This window comes from Protopterus annectens, chromosome 3.part0, assembly GCF_019279795.1.
Source record: "Protopterus annectens isolate FY-2018-M chromosome 3.part0, PAN1.0, whole genome shotgun sequence".
Lineage (NCBI taxonomy): Eukaryota > Metazoa > Chordata > Ceratodontiformes > Protopteridae > Protopterus > Protopterus annectens.
The window spans coordinates 120008966-120029150 of NC_056731.1; the positions used below are offsets into that span (position 1 = coordinate 120008966).

Consider the following 20185-nt stretch of genomic DNA (forward strand, 5'->3'; position numbering starts at 1 on the left):
CTGATGCCTTCATTTACTGTGATTATCTCCCAATATCTTTCAACAATATCTTTAATATAATTCACATAAGGAGTATATGTGAGCACACATACTCTTCCTTCTTTATAAATCTTATTTACATCCTTTCCTATTGAAACTTCTGATCTTCCTAGAAGTGGGATGTATTCTGATTCCATTCAGAACTCACATATTTAATAGTATCATTTAACATCTCTGTCGGATACCCTCTATCCTTAAATAGTGTGTATATATGATTCATCTCACTTTCCAAGTCCTTACTGGTTGATGACATTCTTGCTCCTCTTATGCACTGTCCTTTCACAATGTTTTTAAAAACATACCTCGGGTGATTACTACTATAGTAGATATAATCATTTGAAAATGTTGTTTTTCTATACACTTTGGATGCGTATCCATCATCTATCTTATAAATGTATGTATCCAAACGCGATTCAATTTTCACTTATACTATATGTAAATTTTAAAAATTCTGTCGTGGTGTTTATGTAATCTATAAATTTATGTATATCTACCTTATCTCCCTTCCATAAAATAAAAATATCATCTAAAAACCTGGCATAAAACATTATGTTGTTCTTATATATGCTATTCATGACATGCATATTCTCCCATTCTAACATTACTAGGTTCGCAAATATGGGTGCACATGATGCACCCATAGCCACTCCTTTTTCTGTCTATATATCTCACCTTCGAATAATATATAATTGTAGTCTAAAGTTAATGACATCATATCCATAACAGTTACTATTTTGTCCCAAGGTAACTCTGAATATGTTCTCAAACTATTACAGAAAAATTCTAGTCCTTCTTCCTTGGGTATACTAGAAAATAAATCACAGACATCTATTGTCACAAAAAAATACTCATTGTTACATATCTGAGGGGTCAATTTTCTTAAAAAATCCCAGGAATCTACCATCAAGTGTGGTATGTTTTTGTAAATATTTTTCACCCATTTGTCTATGGTGTACCCTATATTAAATGTCTTTGATTGTGATCCTGATATGATGGGCCTGAAGGGGGGATTAGATATGGATTTATGTATCTTCGGAATGCCCACAATGTGGGCCATAATAGGATATTCTGTCTTTATGAAATCATATACTTCTTTTGTTATTCTATTATCTAAGGGGATTATTTATCAGATTATTTTATTATTTATTATATAAAGTTTTTAAGGAAATAATTGTATAGGAGTTTTTAGAAAAGTTATTTATTTAACAATTTACATGAATATGAGAAGCATTGAATTCCCAGTATTAGTACTACTTTAAATAAGGAGATAATGCAATTTAAGCAAGTATATGCCTTTAAATCCTATGAAGTGGAAATTGTTTTTTGGCGCCAAAAGAAGTTTAAATAACGAAGATGTACACATAAGAATTGTTCTGAAGAAGTCTGCCTTAAGCAGATGAAAGCGCTTAACGTGTGTTTTTTGTTTTATGGTGATGTTATTTCGTGCATGTAGACCTGTGTGCAGTGTTGTCGTGAAATAAATAGATGTGATCAACAACAGAGGATCTGTGGAACCTTAATTACCGAAATCCAGCTAGCCGGTATTGTTTTTATACAGTTTCTATCCACATATCTACGCTTTCCTTGTTGCTTTGGCTGGTATGGCTGGGACCGGTGAGGATACACAGAAGAACCCTGAAGCAAATGAACTTTCCGTTCTGCGAGCGGAAGTCACAGGCTTACACGCCGAGATGAGAAAACTCTCCAACATGTTCCAGTATCTTATGGATTTAAATAATGTGGCGCCGGACAAACATTTGGAGCAAGTACAACAGGTACAACAGGCCAATGCCAATTCGCATTGTTGCTCCAAAAAAGAAATTATGTTAACAGTTAATTCAAACAGTGACATGGACATACCTAATGGCCAACCTAGCCCTGCCATTTCGTTATCGGATACTTGTAGAGTATCATTAGAAATGGCACAAACCGAAGATAAGTTTGTTATTACACCAGAAAAAGATTTTACATTCGATTTCAGTATGTTACAAGAACGCAGGGACAACGAGAGGAACGGAGCAATACCTAAGGCACATTCGGTGCTGAAAACATATGCAACTACCGGTAACAGAGACAAGGGCATAAGAAAAGGTACTTTTTACAAAAAATCAGTGTCTAGCCCTAATCAGCCCAGAATTGTTAACGAGATTAATATCAAAAAGGGCATTAGACACAAGGACACTGTTAATACAAAAGAAAATGTGAATGATGATTTTAATGAATTTATTAACAATGAATATGATTTTGACACTGTATATAAAACACCACGACCCCTAGTGGGAAATGGTAGTAATTCAATCAAAGACATGATTTATAATTTTGGTAAAAAACTCACTATTATAAGGAATTTAAAGGTGGATAATGCATATCTCCACAAATGTATTAATATTCAAGTTGTACCTAAGGGAATGAGATTTTTTAAATTACCAATGGGACTAACTTATAATGAACAAGTAAAGTATGAATTTAATAATTTATTTGATGATTTTGGGATAAAATATATGAATTTAATAATACAATACAATGATGAAAGAATCTCGAATTTGATTCATGAAGTAGAAATAATTAATCAGAGTATTTTATTACACAATGAATTTGATACTTGGAAAGAATTATATAATAAACAATTCTATCAGGTGGACAAACAGGCACAGAGTGTGTATACTAGAAAACATGATAAACTTGATAGGGATGTGGAAGCATATAAAGCAAATAAAGCATATATATGGCCATCAGACAGAAAGCCAACACACATTGAAAAGAAATACAGTGAAAGAGAGGGAAGGGATGATTATAAAGAAAATTTTCAGGGGGGAAGATACCATCCCATATACAGGAAGACTCAATATCATCAGAACACATACAACAAGAGATAAATGACAGAGGAAAAACTAAAGATAATGAAAGTACATGCAAGGAGGTTTTGCAAGAATTTTGTACGGAATCCCCCAAGCATGAAGAAACTTGTCACAATGAGACATCTCATAGCATGCAGATTTTGAGCACTTTCAGAGGTTTCAATGTATATAACTATTCGAATTACATAGTAAAGGAAGAGTTTTACACTTTGTTGGCCAAAGGCATGAAATTTATACCTAATTCCAGCTTTAAACTAGTAGAGAGTATCAAAGATGTGAAGCTATTTTGCAGAAAGTTGAATCTAGCTATGCAATTCGAAGAAAATATATTAGAATTACCGGAAACAGCAAGAACATTAAAGAAAAAGAGTTGTTACATTCCACCAAGTAACCCCATCATAAATCAATATGAAAGTATGACATGCCATGAAATATACAAGTTCAATAGGAATGTTAGAAAGAAGAAAAATTTCTGCAATGAAATAAAAGACAATCTCAATACTAAAGAGAGAGAATGCTTGAACAACCTTATTATGAACACAGAGTTCAGGATAATGAGACCAGATAAAGGGGGAGGGGTGGTAATATACCCACAACATGAGTATAAAGCAGCTATACTCAGTATATTGAATATACCAGATAATTATGAAACAATATCGTGGAACCATGTGAATATAGGATATAAACGCATTGATTTATTTATAGAGGAATACCTTTTAGATAATAGAATAACAAAAGAAGTATATGATTTCATAAAGACAGAATATCCTATTATGGCCCACATTGTGGGCATTCCGAAGATACATAAATCCATATCTAATCCCCCCTTCAGGCCCATCATATCAGGATCACAATCAAAGACATTTAATATAGGGTACACCATAGACAAATGGGTGAAAAATATTTACAAAAACATACCACACTTGATGGTAGATTCCTGGGATTTTTTAAGAAAATTGACCCCTCAGATATGTAACAATGAGTATTTTTTTGTGACAATAGATGTCTGTGATTTATTTTCTAGTATACCCAAGGAAGAAGGACTAGAATTTTTCTGTAATAGTTTGAGAACATATTCAGAGTTACCTTGGGACAAAATAGTAACTGTTATGGATATGATGTCATTAACTTTAGACTACAATTATATATTATTCGAAGGTGAGATATATAGACAGAAAAAAGGAGTGGCTATGGGTGCATCATGTGCACCCATATTTGCGAACCTAGTAATGTTAGAATGGGAGAATATGCATGTCATGAATAGCATATATAAGAACAACATAATGTTTTATGCCAGGTTTTTAGATGATATTTTTATTTTATGGAAGGGAGATAAGGTAGATATACATAAATTTATAGATTACATAAACACCACGACAGAATTTTTAAAATTTACATATAGTATAAGTGAAAATGGAATCGCGTTTTTGGATACATACATTTATAAGATAGATGATGGATACGCATCCAAAGTGTATAGAAAAACAACATTTTCAAATGATTATATCTACTATAGTAGTAATCACCCGAGGTATGTTTTTAAAAACATTGTGAAAGGACAGTGCATAAGAGGAGCAAGAATGTCATCAACCAGTAAGGACTTGGAAAGTGAGATGAATCATATATACACACTATTTAAGGATAGAGGGTATCCGACAGAGATGTTAAATGATACTATTAAATATGTGAGTTCTGAATGGAATCGTAAATACATCCCACTTCTAGGAAGATCAGAAGTTTCAATAGGAAAGGATGCAAATAAGATTTATAAAGAAGGAAGAGTATGTGTGCTCACATATACTCCTTATGTGAATTATATTAAAGATATTGTTGAAAGATATTGGGAGATAATCACAGTAAATGAAGGCATCAGAGAAAAGTTAGGAAAGAAGCCTACTATAGTATACAGAACAGCTCCAAACATTAAGAAAATATTGGAGAAGACAGGAAGAAAAGTAATAAGGAAAAAGAATTCAGATACACACACCAGAAAATGTGGAAATTGCTCCCAATGTCAATACATTCACGCAACATCACAGATAAATTTAAAAAATGTGAATTACAATAAGATCAAGAGTAAAGGAGGATGTTGTCACACCAAGCAGGTGGTATATATAGCCCTATGTAAATCCTGCCCAGCTTTCTACATAGGGAAGACAGAAAGAAAGTTAAATAAACGGATATATGAACATTATTACAGAATCAAAAACAAAGATCAGAAAAATGCATTATATAGACACATCAATGAGGCAGGGGACACGCATACTTTTTCATTTTCCATTATAGATCAGGAAATTTGGAATCCTAGAGGAGGAGATTGGAAAAATAATTTAGCGTGCAAAGAAAGTTGGTGGCAAATGCTCACAGATGCAATAAGAAAACCTGGATTGAATGATTTCATTAGTATCAAGCCTTTTTTAAAAATGTGATTAATGGATAGATAGATATATAAAGTGTAGTAGTGTATATAAGTTATGCCTTAGTATCCACCACAACATCTACAGTATTTTTCATTGTGGTATAGAATTATTGCATTTTTATAACAAGATTTTATAATAATATATTTTTATAACTTTCTATAATAAATTAATATTAAAATGTATTACATGCATATACAGTTAGCATTGTATTATTATCATAGAATTTTACCATAAATTATTATTATATGTACAATATTTATAAGGGGATTATTTATTAGATTATTTTATTATTTATTATATAAAGTTTTTAAGGAAATAATTGTATAGGAGTTTTTAGAAAAGTTATTTATTTAACAATTTACATGAATATGAGAAGCATTGAATTCCCAGTATTAGTACTACTTTAAATAAGGAGATAATGCAATTTAAGCAAGTATATGCCTTTAAATCCTATGAAGTGGAAATTGTTTTTTGGCGCCAAAAGAAGTTTAAATAACGAAGATGTACACATAAGAATTGTTCTGAAGAAGTCTGCCTTAAGCAGATGAAAGCGCTTAACGTGTGTTTTTTGTTTTATGGTGATGTTATTTCGTGCATGTAGACCTGTGTGCAGTGTTGTCGTGAAATAAATAGATGTGATCAACAACAGAGGATCTGTGGAACCTTAATTACCGAAATCCAGCTAGCCGGTATTGTTTTTATACAGTTTCTATCCACATATCTACGCACCCCTAGAATAGGTGCCAACATCCTGGATCTGCTGCTTACCAATATGGGGACCACTGAAGCACCCCCATTGTGAGGATTTCCCTGGTGAGATCTGACCACAAATCAGCCTCATTTGAATTAACTATCACGCCTGACCCCCCCCCCCCCACCAGCAGCAAGTAAACTAAAAAACTTCTCCAAAGCAGATTATAACCTCTTATAGGATGGTATAAATAGCTTCACTGCACCACCCCCTTCAGATGGAACTGGCAACTATGCCAAGTTCTACACCAATGCTCTATACAAACACCTGTATAACTGCATTGACGTGGATATACCTGATAGGACCAAAACAAGCTCCTCAAGGAGACCAAACCTGCCTGGTGGACAGCTGCCTTTAACTGCTTTAACCATCTGCCATTAACAGGCATTACAATAAGAGGAAGAAATTGCTAAGAGTAAAAGGGAGTGAACCCTAAACTGGAAACAATCTCTTCTCAGTTTAAATAAACAAGACTTCTCTTGAAGTCCTCCAAAGCAAACTATGAATCTAAATTAGCTACCTCAACTAAAAACAACCATAAGGAATTATTTAGTAACAACTGTAATGTAAAAGGAAAGGCCCAGATTTGTGCTGAACTGGTAGTTAATGATACCACATATACTGAGCCTGTGGACATAGCTAACCTATTGGCCAACAGGTTCTCTGAAAACTTCACTTCCCTGCCACATATACCCCATAACAACCCTACCACCTGTTCCCTACCTTGCATGTCTAAAGATCAGGTCATAAATGCCCTGTCTAAGGCCAAAAACACAGCATCTATGGGACCTGATAACATCCCAGGATGCATCATACATGGGCTCCAACAAGAATTAACAACACCATTGGGTACTTTTTTCAATCATAGTCTAAGCACTGGCTTCATCCCAGCTGAATGGAAAATGGCCACTTTTATTCCCTTGCACAAAGGTCATGTTTCCACTCACCCTGAGAAGTATAGACCTATTAGTCTGACTAACCTTATCTGCAAGACCCTGGAGTGAATCATCATGGACCTTATCAACAAAGATATAGGTAATCTCCAAACACTTGAACCTACTCAGTTTGAATTTGTCAAAGGGAGATCATGCCTGTTAAACCTGGTTGGACTTCTTTGAGACAGTCACCATGGCCCTGGATGAGGGGAAGTCTGTACAAACAGCTTACCTCAACTTAGCCAAGGCTTTTGACACTATCCCCTACTCAGACATCATTGACAAACTCACTTATACCCTTATATCATTAGATGGGTCGCTAACTGGTTCACTGATAGAACACATATAGTCAAAATAGAGGAATCCACCTCCAGCAGCAGACCTTTAACCAGTGGAGTTCCACAGGGATCATTCTGGGACCTCTACTGCATATAAGACAATTTCTGATGTTGCTTTATTGGAAATGCTGCATATGCACAAGTCAAATGTCTCTAGACCTTAACCTGGTATGTGACATTAATTTGCCTCCCAGAGGTTACCTCATCTTTGGAACAGACTCCCACTTCATGTCAAACAAAGTATCTCGTTGGTCCGCTTCAAAAGCAATCTGGACAACTGGATGGGTAACCATAAATTCACCTCAGGGGTTCTACCTGTGTCCCTTTTGGACATGGGCAATGGGTGCTGATCATGGAAATAGGGGTAGAACTTGGTTAGGCTTGTTAGGGCCCTAGCGCCATTAGCCTAATAATTTCCTATGATCCTTTGAGTACTCTCAGGAGTCATTTCTCTTCTATTTCACCAAGCATCTTTATCATATCTGTTGTGACCTCATCTGACCCTGCTGCTTTCCCTGACTTCATTTTCCTTAGTGCTATTCTTACTTCTTCTACAGTGGGCTCCTCTTCTTCTCTCTTCATAGGCTGTTTCTGTGCAGTAATTATTCTGTGGGGTTTTCTTTATTCAGAAGCTGCTGGAAATACTCCGTCCATCTGCCTTTGATGTCCTGTGGACTGGTGAGCAGGCTGTTGCTGGCATCCCTTATGAAGGGTGTCTGACTGTCTTCTTTATCTTTCTATCTTTGCCTTGCAACCTGATATAATTTCTTTGTGCCACCTACTGAGTCACCTTCCAGAAGCTGGTAGAGTGCCTCCAATGCCCTTTTCTCCTTTCTTAGCTTCTTTGTTAGCCAACCAGTATTCGTTCCTAGCTTGGTCATCTTTTCTAATTCCCACTTTTTCCTACACTCCTTCTTTCTTTTGATTACTTCCTAGACTTCTGCATCATACCACCAGCTTTGCTTATGTACTTTTATTTCCATACCTGGCTTGGTTACATACCTATTCTGAGCTCTCACACTTGCTGTTTTGAGGTGTTGCCATTGTTCTTCAACTCCAAGTATTTCCTCCTTTTCTTGAGGTGGTAGAACTGTGAGTAATTCCTTGAACTGTTTTTCTTTCTCTCCAATCAGCTTCCAGGACTTCATCCTGGTCTTTGTTGACCTCAGAGTCTTTTCTGACTACTGCTTTCAACCAATTATTTCAACCAGTGATTTATGCTGTGGGCTGACTGTTTCACTGGGGATGACTTGGCAGTCATGGATTGTACCCCAGTGCCTTTTCCTTACTAGGAGAAAGTCTGCCTGAGTTGCATGTTGGCCAGTCTTGTATGTGATCTTGTGACTCTCTCTATTTCTGAACCATGTGTTGGCTACTATCAAACCATTTGCCAGACAGATGTCTAAAATGGCTTCTCCTTCTTTATTCCTGTTGACCCACCTATGTGGACCCATACAGTCATCATATATTGTTCTATCTGTCCTGATATATGCATTCAAGTCACTCATTATTAACACCAATTCATGTTGTTCTGCTTTATCTAGTATGTCCTGCAACTGTGGTCTGAATGCACTCTTTTTCTCACTATCACAACCCTGCTGTGAGGCACAGGCTGATATTATGAATACTGACCTATCATTACAATGGAGTCTGATTGCTATGAGTCTGTCACTAATTCTGATAATATCTCTCACCGCCTTCTGAAGACTCTCTGTCACCACAATTCCCACACCATTTCCAGCCTGTCCTCCTCCTGAGGAATAGACTCTGGATCCCAAGACAAGTGGCTTTGCTGCACTGCCCTTCTATTTTGTCTCTTGGATATATAGAATATCAAACCTCCTCTGTATTATCATGTCATCTACTTCCAAGCTGCATCCTGTCAGTGAACTATATTAAATGTAGCAATTCTCAGTTCATGTTTGGCAGGTTAATTGATTTTACATCCAGGTTTTGCTTGACAGAGCTATCCCAGGTAAGCCAAGCCGGGCAACTAGACACTGGCCAACCATAGTTTATTGACCCAGGACTACTGGGCTTTATGGTGGGCACACACTGGTCAATAGGGGCACATATACCCCTCTCACAATTAGCATGGGTCCCTGGCATAGGTCAGATCCTCAACCCACTTATCACCAGTAACTACCCATGCCCATTTTGGTGACATTAGTTAACATGACCAAATCACCTAGAGTGGCTAGCCCTGCCATGGTGTGCAGTCTGTGATCCGTGATCCCCTGTCTTGAGGATACTGTGCACCACAGTAGATGCCCAAATCAGTTGATCTGTACAACTCTTCCCCTTATAGGGTACTATATAGAGTTTGTGCTGCTGCCCACAGCTTCATTCATTGGAGAGTTTTAGATGGAAACATTCAGCATGTTTTTCAGAGGTGGGTGGAGCCCCACAGAGACACAGGGAGAACATGCAAATTCCAAACAGGCATTGGCCAGAGGTCAGGATTGAACCTTGTGCATGGGAGACGAAGACCTTAAAAATTATGCCAACTGGTCTGAATAAAATTAAACTATTAGAAAAACCCCAAAGGTTCCTAACCAAAAAGATCACAGGCCTAAAGTTGTAAAGTCACTGAGCTATTAAGAGTGGTTGGAATCTCTAAGCCTTTATGCAGGGTATTAGAGGCTTTTGAGTGGAGATCTCTGTCTGTCTTGTTGTGTCATTGCAGACCAGTACTAGAACCAAGTACTTAAATCTTCACCAACGTATAAATAAGACATGTGAAGAACAAGTTTATAACCCAGCACCTTCCTAACCTTTGGAATAAACTTACCCTGCATGTTAAGCAGTGGTATTCACTATCTTACCTTAAACATAATCTAGATGATGTATAGGTATTCACAAATTTACTCCAGAATTAAATGATACAGTCCTCCTGGAAAGAGGAGATGTGGCCTGAGACAGGGTACTGGCAATGTATAAATGGTCACAAGACACAAAGGCTTAGGACTATTTGTAGATCTATAACATATGAAAGGTAACGGTACCTCAATAAATACACTGCAGATGCATTCAACCCTATAACAAAGTCAGTAAGGTTTTAAAGGTGGAGCATTAATTTCTGACTGTTTTGTTTCACTGATGTTCATGGTAATACATATCTGTAAAATAATGAGTTTGCACTACCATGGCAGCATGCTACAATTTTAATATCAGAATATTAGAAACTGGGGGATGCTGGTCACACAGGAGAAATACTTAACTTTTATAGCTGAGACTAACATGTGCAAAAGTTTTTACTCTTTTTGGAGGGGCTAGCTTTAGAAGAGTCAGTAAACAGCAGCAATGTGTGTCTGCTGTAGTGGTTGCTCATTTCCTGTAATATCATACTGCTTTTTTCAGAAGGACCAGATCATTTTCTTACAGTTTTAATCACAACCCCATCTCCTGCTAAAAGTAAGGTTAATATTTTATTCTGACTGTGTAAATGTATATACTCTTATATTGTTAGCCTTCAGTTTCCATTAGCCATTGAAGTACACCTGGAGATAAAGTTAAATAAATTCACTTTCAGATCCTACAGATTTTTTCAGTTTCAAGAAAAAAGGCAATGGAGAATTTACCAGTGAGTCAGAACTAATTAATTATCAAAGTATTTGAAGTAAAAACAGACACCATGTTGTAGGTCTAGAGACACTCTGCATTTTCTGTTCCTCAAAGCAGCCTGTTACCTTAAATTGCTTTACCAGACTGAACATAACAAGCTAGTTTAGGGTCATTTCAGTGGAAGCATACAAGAAGAAAATGCTGAATATATAAAATAATATGTTAAATTCTGAAGTGATGTTATTGTTTTCTAGTGTAGTCTCATATGACGGCACTGACTTGTAATGCAGTCTTATATTATTACAGCACTAAACTCACCCTGGGATTTAAAAAGGCTTAGCTCAAAGGGGAAGGCAACTTTTACTCAAAGATTTAATTTTAAATTGAAATAAAGAATGCTTATCTATACGTAGAGAAATGTGTGTAATTTTGATATGAAAGGGTTTACAAATAATATAGTAGCTAGGGCTTCATTTATGATTTTAGTCATGTGTGAAAAAGTTCTTCAAATTGAGTGTCCTGTTTTTGATTTTGATATCTGAAGAAATGTATATTTTGTTTAAAAGCATGTGCTAAATTATTTATGCAAAAAATTTATATAAAAAGGTTAGCAAATAATAGATGCCAAGATTTGCCTAAACTGATTGTTATTAGTTTTGATTCTTTACACCCGAAAAAGACTCATTTTCTGTCCAAAAGCAAGTGCTAGCAGTTTGTTTGAGTTAAATAAAATTTTAAGTTTTATAAGATCTGCAGTATATTTCATGTTTTGTTCCACTGTACAATTAATTACTAGTTTTAGTTTTTCTTTCTGTGCATGGCTTTGCCTCCCACATAGATTCTTTTTGAGTTTTTGACCTAGTGAGGCAACACTTAAAAAAACTGCGTTCCAGTATCATAGCATGTCTTTGGCCCACCATAATAAATAGATTAGTTGTTGCAGGTTTGTGCAGTTGAAGGGATTACTTGTCAGGCTACGGACAGTTTTGCCCTATTAATGTATTGTTTTCCCAAGATGATTTACAGCTGATTTCTTGTCTGCCTAAGACAAACAAGCCTGCACCATAATATCAGATTGCTTTAAATGAGGTGGTATGAGCTTCATCATTGTGGAAAAAATACTAGGATAACACTAAAAGAAACAACCATTCCTCCCATGACAGTTAATGAACCAAAAGCTGATAGCGTTCTATGATAGTATTTTGAGGATTTGGCTTCCCAAATTAAATATGTGAGCTGGAAATTATTTTTTTTTTAAAAAAGAAACACATATTATTTTTGTATGCTCTATCCTTGGGTTAGCAACCTGATCCTGTAAAATCTGAAGCTGCTATGGAAACAACGAGTGCTGAAGGGCCTTTATTGTGTGATGTACTGAATGCACGGGAGTGAATCCAGGATCTAGGAGGATGCTGTATCCTGCATCAATAAGTAGTTTTCTGTGCAGAAAGAAACTTGGAGAGAGTACCCCAGCAATGCAAGGTTATAATTCCTTTCACTCCTTTAGACCAGCTACTGCACAGGAGAGACCTAAAGCTGGAGGAGTCTCAGTCTGTATTAAAACCAACCTCATGTCTAGACTAGTTAAAGTGCATAACCCATTGGAACTGATACATGTGCAGCTCACCATAAACAGGGACTCGTACTATAGCCATGCAACTTATAGCTCCCCTTCCATGTCCCAGGAAACCTATACTACCTATCTCAATGTACTAGAGCTCCTCACTGTACAACCCAAACCAACATTCATGGGGATCTTAACTACCTCATATAGCTTGGGAATGCTACACCACTTATAATGCGCATGCCTACTGATTCCTAAACTTTGTTAACATCAACATCCTGTAACAGTTGGTCTATTCAGCTACCAGGAGTGACTCATGAGCATGAGGGTGGCAGTGTTCCTCACCCAATGTAATGCCTTCGCTCATCAATTCTGACCATAAGACAGTATTATTTGAAATAAAAATTAAATCCAGAGATTCGGTGAAACCAAAAACCTTTAAGAACAATTCCAAAGCTAACCCCTCTCTGTTAAGTGATATCTTGGCTAAATTCCAAGCACACCTAAATCCAATAAACCCAATAGCATATGCTAAGCTATTTACAAAATCTCTGTACAGCCATATTGATAGATGCATAGAGCGAGATGTGCCTTCTAGTATCAAGAATAAGATAAACTCAAAAGACGCTAGCAGAATCACAATATCAAGTGGTTACACAACAAAAGAAAAAATAATCTTGGCCAAATGTAGAAGGAACAAAGCTATACAAACATACTAAAAGCCTCCTGAACAATCTAAACAGGCATTTAAGTTTCTTCAAAGGCTAAATTTGAGGAAAAAAATAGCTTCTCAGACAAAGGACAACCACACAGCTTCAGAGGAAATAAGTAACAATGCACTGAATGTATTGTAAATGGTTTCACCTGCACCAAACTAGAGGCCATTGTCAACCCTTTGGCTGACAGGGTCAGCTCAAATTTCTCCCCCAATTCTTCCCTGATAGTCCAAAGAAAATAGTATATACCACAATCCCCCCAACCATTACTAGGAAGTAGGTCCTCAATGCACTTCCCAAGGCCAAAAACACTGCATCGATGGGCACTGATAACATCCTGGGATGCTTAATAAATAGCATGAAACATGACCTCTCTGGCCCACTTGAATCACTTTTCAGCTGGAGTCTGCAGTTAGGTTTTGTTCCCAAGGAATGAAAGATGACTACGGTCATTTCCCCGCATAAAGGTGGTACAGCCACTGATCTGGGTAACTACAGGCCCATAAGTCTGATCAGCCTCATGTGTAAAACCATGGAAAGAATCATCCTGGACATGATAAATGAGTACATAGGTAACCTGCAAATGCTGGACACATGACAGTACAGCTTTGTTAAAGAAGGCTATGCCTATTAAATCTGGTGGACTTTTTTGATAGGGTCACCAAAGCACTAGATGAAGGCAAGACTATACACACAACTTTGACCTGGCCAAGACTTTTGATACAATACACCACTTAGGCATTATAGACAAGCTCACTAATTTAGGTATAAAGTCTTTTATCCCTCACTGGATAACCAACTGGCTCACTCATAGGACCCAGGAGGACAAAGTAGGTGCGCCACCTCCACTAAGGTGCCAGTCACTAGAGGAGTCCCTGATTGCTAAGTACTGGACCCACTTCTTTTTAGCATCTATTTCTCTGATATGGAAACAGATGCTAAAGGTTTATGGCTGACTAAGTTTGCAGATAATTGCAATCTTGGGGTTATCATCAATTCTACTGTAGGCAGTAGCATTCTTCCAGAAGGCCTATCTCTGAATAACAAATGGTGCCAAACCCATGGTCTAAAACCCAATGCTAAGAAATACGTAATTGTAAACCTTGGGAAGTCAACCATCATCACTACCCTAAGCACAAGTCCAACCATATCATCAAGTTTGTTGATGAGATCACAGTTGTGGAGCTCATCACAAAGGATGATGAAAAGACGTACAGAGAGGAGGTGGCATCTCTGATCAGTTGGTGTGAGGGGAACAACCTTGACCTGAATGTAAGCAAGGCCAAAGATATTATCTTCGACTTCAGGAAAAGGAGTACAAATGACCCAGCCCTCAGGATCAATGGTGAGAGTGTGGAGAGGCTTAAAAGTACAAAATTCCTGGGTGTACACATATCAGAGCATCTCTCATGGCCAGGAAGCACCAGCCAAATGGTCAAGAAAGTGCATCAACCTCCACTTTTTAAAAGGCTGAAAAAAGCTAAGCTTCATCCTTATATTCTTTCCACCTTCTATAGAGATGCAGTAGAGAGCATCCTCACCTGCAACTTCACAGTGTGGTTTGGAAGCTGCAGAGTTGCAGAAAGGAAGTTGCTACAAAGAGTGGTGAGGGTTGCAGAGAAGGTAACAGGTTCCAGTCTTCCATTAATACATCTTTATTCTGCAAGAAGCATCTGGAAAGGCCACCAAAGTAATACAGGACAACATGCATCCTGTGGATGACTGTTTAAGCATCTGGTATTGGGTAGGAGATCTGAAAGCATCCACTGCAGGACTACAAGATTCAATAACAGTTTCTACCCTACAGTGATTAGACTTTTAAACTCGGCCACTACTCCCAGGGGTCTAGACACATAATAAGTCAATTTTTATTTATTTGTGTGATATATACTTACATATATTCCAAGTAAGTGCAATATGTATTTATTATATTCATAGTCAGTATTATTTCACCCTCTCAAGTGCAATATTAGACAAATAACTTTGGCATTTTTCAATCTATAGTGTGATTTGTATTACTTTAAATATGGTAATTAATTTAATTCAGGGAAGGGTATTATTTTCATATATGAGTGGTGGTAAATGTCTCTGCTCTTTCTTGCATGTATAGGGAGTAGCATTGTATTTGTTAGTTATGTGTATTCCTCTGCTTCTATGTGTTGTTTCACTTTCCTTTGTAATTTCAAGAATTGAGCTGATGCATGAAATTTCATTTAGGCTACGCATGTGTAGTTATAAATGACAATAACATTTACTTTGACTTTGACTTTGGTATGTACCTGACTAGGCATATGCAGGAACTAGAGTGACCTCAAATGTTCTTTACATAAAGAATACAAGGTGTAACAAACCTGCCTTATGCAGAGAACCTTAAAGCCCTTTACCTCTACTCAGTCTCCTATAGATTGCTGAGAGGCTATCTATGCCTGTCTTATAAGGCATCCACAGACTCCACCTTTATGAATCCTGCATATTTGTAAGTCAAACAGTATCAACAATACAAGGTCTGAGGACCTGAACTTTGTCTGTGACTTAAACAAAATATGCTGGAGAGACAGATATGCGTCCCAGAGACTGCCCCTCGTATGGAACAGAATTACCATCCATGTAAAGCTGGGTTTGTCTATTACCCATTTTAAGTGCAGCCTAGGCCAGTATATGAGGAATAGGAAATTCACACTGGATCAGGCACCCATGTCCCTTATGGAGAGAGGTAGCTTATAAATGACTGGCCCTCAATGTCCTATTTGGACACATGACATCATCATTATTCTTTCTGAAAAAGTTGACGAGGCTTAGAAAGGCCCCCTGGGTCATTAGCCTAGTAACAATCAATGATTCTATGGATATTTCACAAATGTTAAGTAATCCAAATAAAATACAAGGCATAATTATGGTGTAATATTGCAATAATATGAAATAAATCTATGGCAGGTGGGAAAGGAACAGAGGTTTTTGAAAGATTTTTAGTGGAAATTGTTGTGGGTAATAGAAATAAAGTAAAATATAATTAAAAAAATAAGAAACCTCAATAAGTTATGTGCATTTCCTGTCTGTAAAAGCATATAACTTAGAATGTGGGTTTCAAGCTACAAGTGAAGATAAGATTAAAGGGAAATAATTGGGAGATATTGTGCTAAAAAAAGCTTTCATAAGTGCACTCATGAAGTAAAGGAGTAATATCTTGGAGGGCAGTTTTAAGACCACAGGGGTGGAAATGGAAGAAGGCCTTTGATCCTGCATCTGAGGGAAGGCAGGGAGGATATACAGGTGTCAGTGCAGTACAGTTGGTATGGTAGGCAGAAGTGGAAAAGAGTAGCTAGAAACAAGAATTTGGAATTAGTCTTGGTGGAATCATTGTGTTATTAATAGGTTAAGTATAGCAGAAAAGCAGAGGAGCAAGGCTACAAGGACAGTGGAAGAAGCCAGTGTAAATGTTACAAATGAAAACTAGTCTGAAATGAGGACCAGGGGACCATGTATCATGATAATTATCAACGCAAGCACTAGCATTTCATTAAGAAGCTGTAAAGGAACACTAGGAATGGGGGCCTTTTAAAGTAATGTAAAGCTAACAGTGGAATTAGAAAGGCATCCCTCATCAAAAACTAGGGATGATTTACAGAGCAAAAAACTTTCTCACTGACTCAACTAAAACCACATTTGCCACTGCTTATCTCAAGCCCACTTTAATTCAGGGTGCTACCATCCTTACTAACTTCCAACTCCAGGATTCACAAAAATTAATACTTGAACAATTGCTATTTGACAGTATGCCTAACGCACAGATCATCAGCCAGGTATACAGTGAATTTGTACTTACTTAGATAAGGAGTTAACAGTACCACTCACAGTAAAGATGAAAACACTGAATGTACTAGGGCTCCATTTGCTGTCATTGAAAGTGATCTGTTTAAGTAATCTTGAAGTAAGCCTTTCTTGTATATATGGAAGATAGAAAAGTATATATTACTGGTTGCTACCATGTATAACTTAGATCTAATGGAGATCTGACAAGGATGAAACCGCTCTATACTGTGGTTTCAACAAGTAATGTCAGCTATATGGCTATATCAAAAGCAGCCATATATATATATATATATATATATATATATATATATATATATATATATATATATATATATATATATCTATATATCTGTATATATATATATATATATATATATATATATATATATATATATATATATATATATATATATACACACACACACACACACACACACACACATACACACACATATATATATGTAGATATATACACATACACACACACACACACACATATATATATATATATATATATATATATATACACACACACACACACACACACACGCACACACACACACACACACACACACACACACACACACACACACACACACACACACACACACACACACACAGACACACACACATATATATACATATAAATGGGTTCCTATCAGAAGAACACAAGCTCAAAGGAGTGAACATCAAAATACCAAATCAAAGAACAGCAAAAACCTGGAAGGTCGAAAAAAAAAAAAACTCATAAAAATCTGCATTTTTTTCAGGATGGCAATTCCCGCTGCACCCCACCCCGCCCTCTGCTGCTACTTATATATACAAACTTAAAGATCATACTACACTGGGGAAAGGAGCAAAACCCCATTCCCCACTGTACTATGATCCCACACAATCAAGGCCTTTGTTGTTTGACCTTTTGAGCTTTTGATTTTTTCAGTTCGGTATTTTGATGTTTGCTTTTTTAAGTTTTGTCCTTCTGATAGGGAACCATATATGGATGGCACTGTGGAGCAGTAGTTAGCATTGTCACCTAACAACAAGAGATTCTCTTGTATGATTCCCAGCTGGGGTACCTTCTGTGCAGAGTCTGCATGTCCTCCATGCATTCATGTGGGTTTCCTCCGGGTGCTCCAGTTTCCTCCCACATTCCAGTGACATGCGGCTGGAGCATTTCTCCACAGTCATCCACTGAAAATGGGGTTTGTCCCAGGAAAATAAATGTTAAATAAATAAATATATGGATTACTAAGACTTGATCAATGTTTTATTACATCAAATAGTTTAAAGTTGGTACAGCTGATTGAAATTAAGCTGTACTGGCTATTTTGAGCAAGGTCAAAGCACAGAGTGGTTTGGGAAATTTGCCCTTTCCCTACTATAGTGCAATGTCAGAGCTGTTGTATATAATTAACCGAGTGCATTGGAGTACAAGGTGGCTTGCCCCCTTAAAAAAAAAAAAATATATATATATATATATATATATATATATTTATATATATATATATATATATATATATATATATATATATATATATATACATATATATATATATGACTGTATTCAATGATTTTGTTTTCATTTGAAATTCAGAAATATCTATTTGTCTTTCTATCTACTTATCTGTCTATCTTGGATCCCCAATGTTAATTGACTGTAGCTGAAGTCAACATCTGTTTTGTTGTTACATTTTAGTCAACAAAGCAAATAATTGACAGCTTTGTGAGATCACTACAGTACCGGAGTTGGGGAATATGCCTTTTTCTCAGTATTGTACGATCCTGGAGTTAGAATATTTAAGTAGCATGGGGTATGGACAGCAATGCCCAAATGAGGGTGCAGGGGAACTTGCCCACCTGAAAAATCCCTAGTTTTATTTTGCATGGTCTGGGTTTATACTTAGGATCAAATGGTTTTGGTATTTTTTGTTCATTTGCAGTCAGTGTTTTCCTTGTCAATCTACTGATGTTTAGTCTAACTTTCATAACTTCACATACACACACACATAGATAGATAAGATATAGATATATATAGGTGCATACATATGATTGTAGTTGATTTGGTTGCAGCATCCATTCATCTCGTGTTGCGATTTCTGGTAAATTTTGCTTGTGGTCACAGTGTCAAACTTTTCTACAGTCAGAGCTACATTTGTCCAACTGTAATATAATTGTTGGAGTTATCCTCTTTCTTCATGGTTGTGCAACCATGAAGTTAATATATTTACTTTCTGGGGGTGTGGGTGCAGAGCCCACGCACTGAGAGGTGTGTAAAAGCAAACTTTCCATTTTTTTAAGGTAATCATAAGTGAAATGCATTTGTTTCATTTGAAATCATCTACAGCCATTGTTTTTGTGTCAGTAAATAAGATGAACATTGAAGTTTCGCAATGATTTTCAGTGAATAAAACAGAGAGAGAGAGAGAGAGAGAGAGAGAGAGAGTTAGACCAGACATAGATCTTTTCTGAAGCCATGTAAATACAACTAATTAAATAATTTAATCAAACAGAAAAAAACATTACTGCAGTTTTAAAGTTTAAAATGATTTCCACTTTAGATTCTGCCATTAAAATACTTTATTCATAAATAATAAATTAAATAAAATAAATGATTGCACAATTAGGACATCAGTGTCAAGCAAAGCTAAGTGAATACTTTTGTCAAATCAAATTAAAAAATGTTCTTACAACCATGCAGTAATGTATTCTACACAAAAATCATTATATTGGGGTATATGGACTGGTTTGCCACACCAGTGAGATTTTTAGTAGGACATTATGCTTGACCAACTAGTAGATGGAAGGAAGGAGGTATCCACTACCAGACTGGTTCATAGGTTCATAGGTAGGTACTAGGCTATTGGCCCTAGGGCCTATATAAGCCTAACCAAAAGGTACCCTGGCTTTTGCTACCCAAGAAAATTATTTTCCTGTGTCACTGTAGAGCCACAGAAGTGATCCCCGGGGTGAATTTCCTATCTCCTATCCAATCATCAAGATTTTTCTTGAAGAGTGCTAATGAGGAACTTTGTTTGATATAGATAGGTAGTTTGTTCCAGAGTATGGGAAGTCTCTGGGACAGGAATCTATCCCTCCAGCATGTTCTGTTTATTGCGGTGACAAAGTTTAGGTCCCTAGAGCATGTAGCTCATAGGGATTGGGATTTCTTTAAGTGGAGCATGTCTAAAAG

General features: G+C 36.7%; 1 protein-coding gene across 1 annotated transcript in view; it reads left to right on the forward strand.

Moving 5' to 3' along the window:
- The first annotated feature begins 1640 nt into the window (after window positions 1-1640).
- The window catches only part of LOC122796778 (macrophage mannose receptor 1-like), a 2090270-nt gene continuing 2071725 nt past the window's right edge, over window positions 1641-20185 (forward strand). The window contains exon 1 of the mRNA XM_044065506.1: window positions 1641-2361. Coding sequence (XP_043921441.1) covers window positions 1641-2361 — 721 coding nt within the window. The remainder of the gene's footprint in view (window positions 2362-20185) is intronic.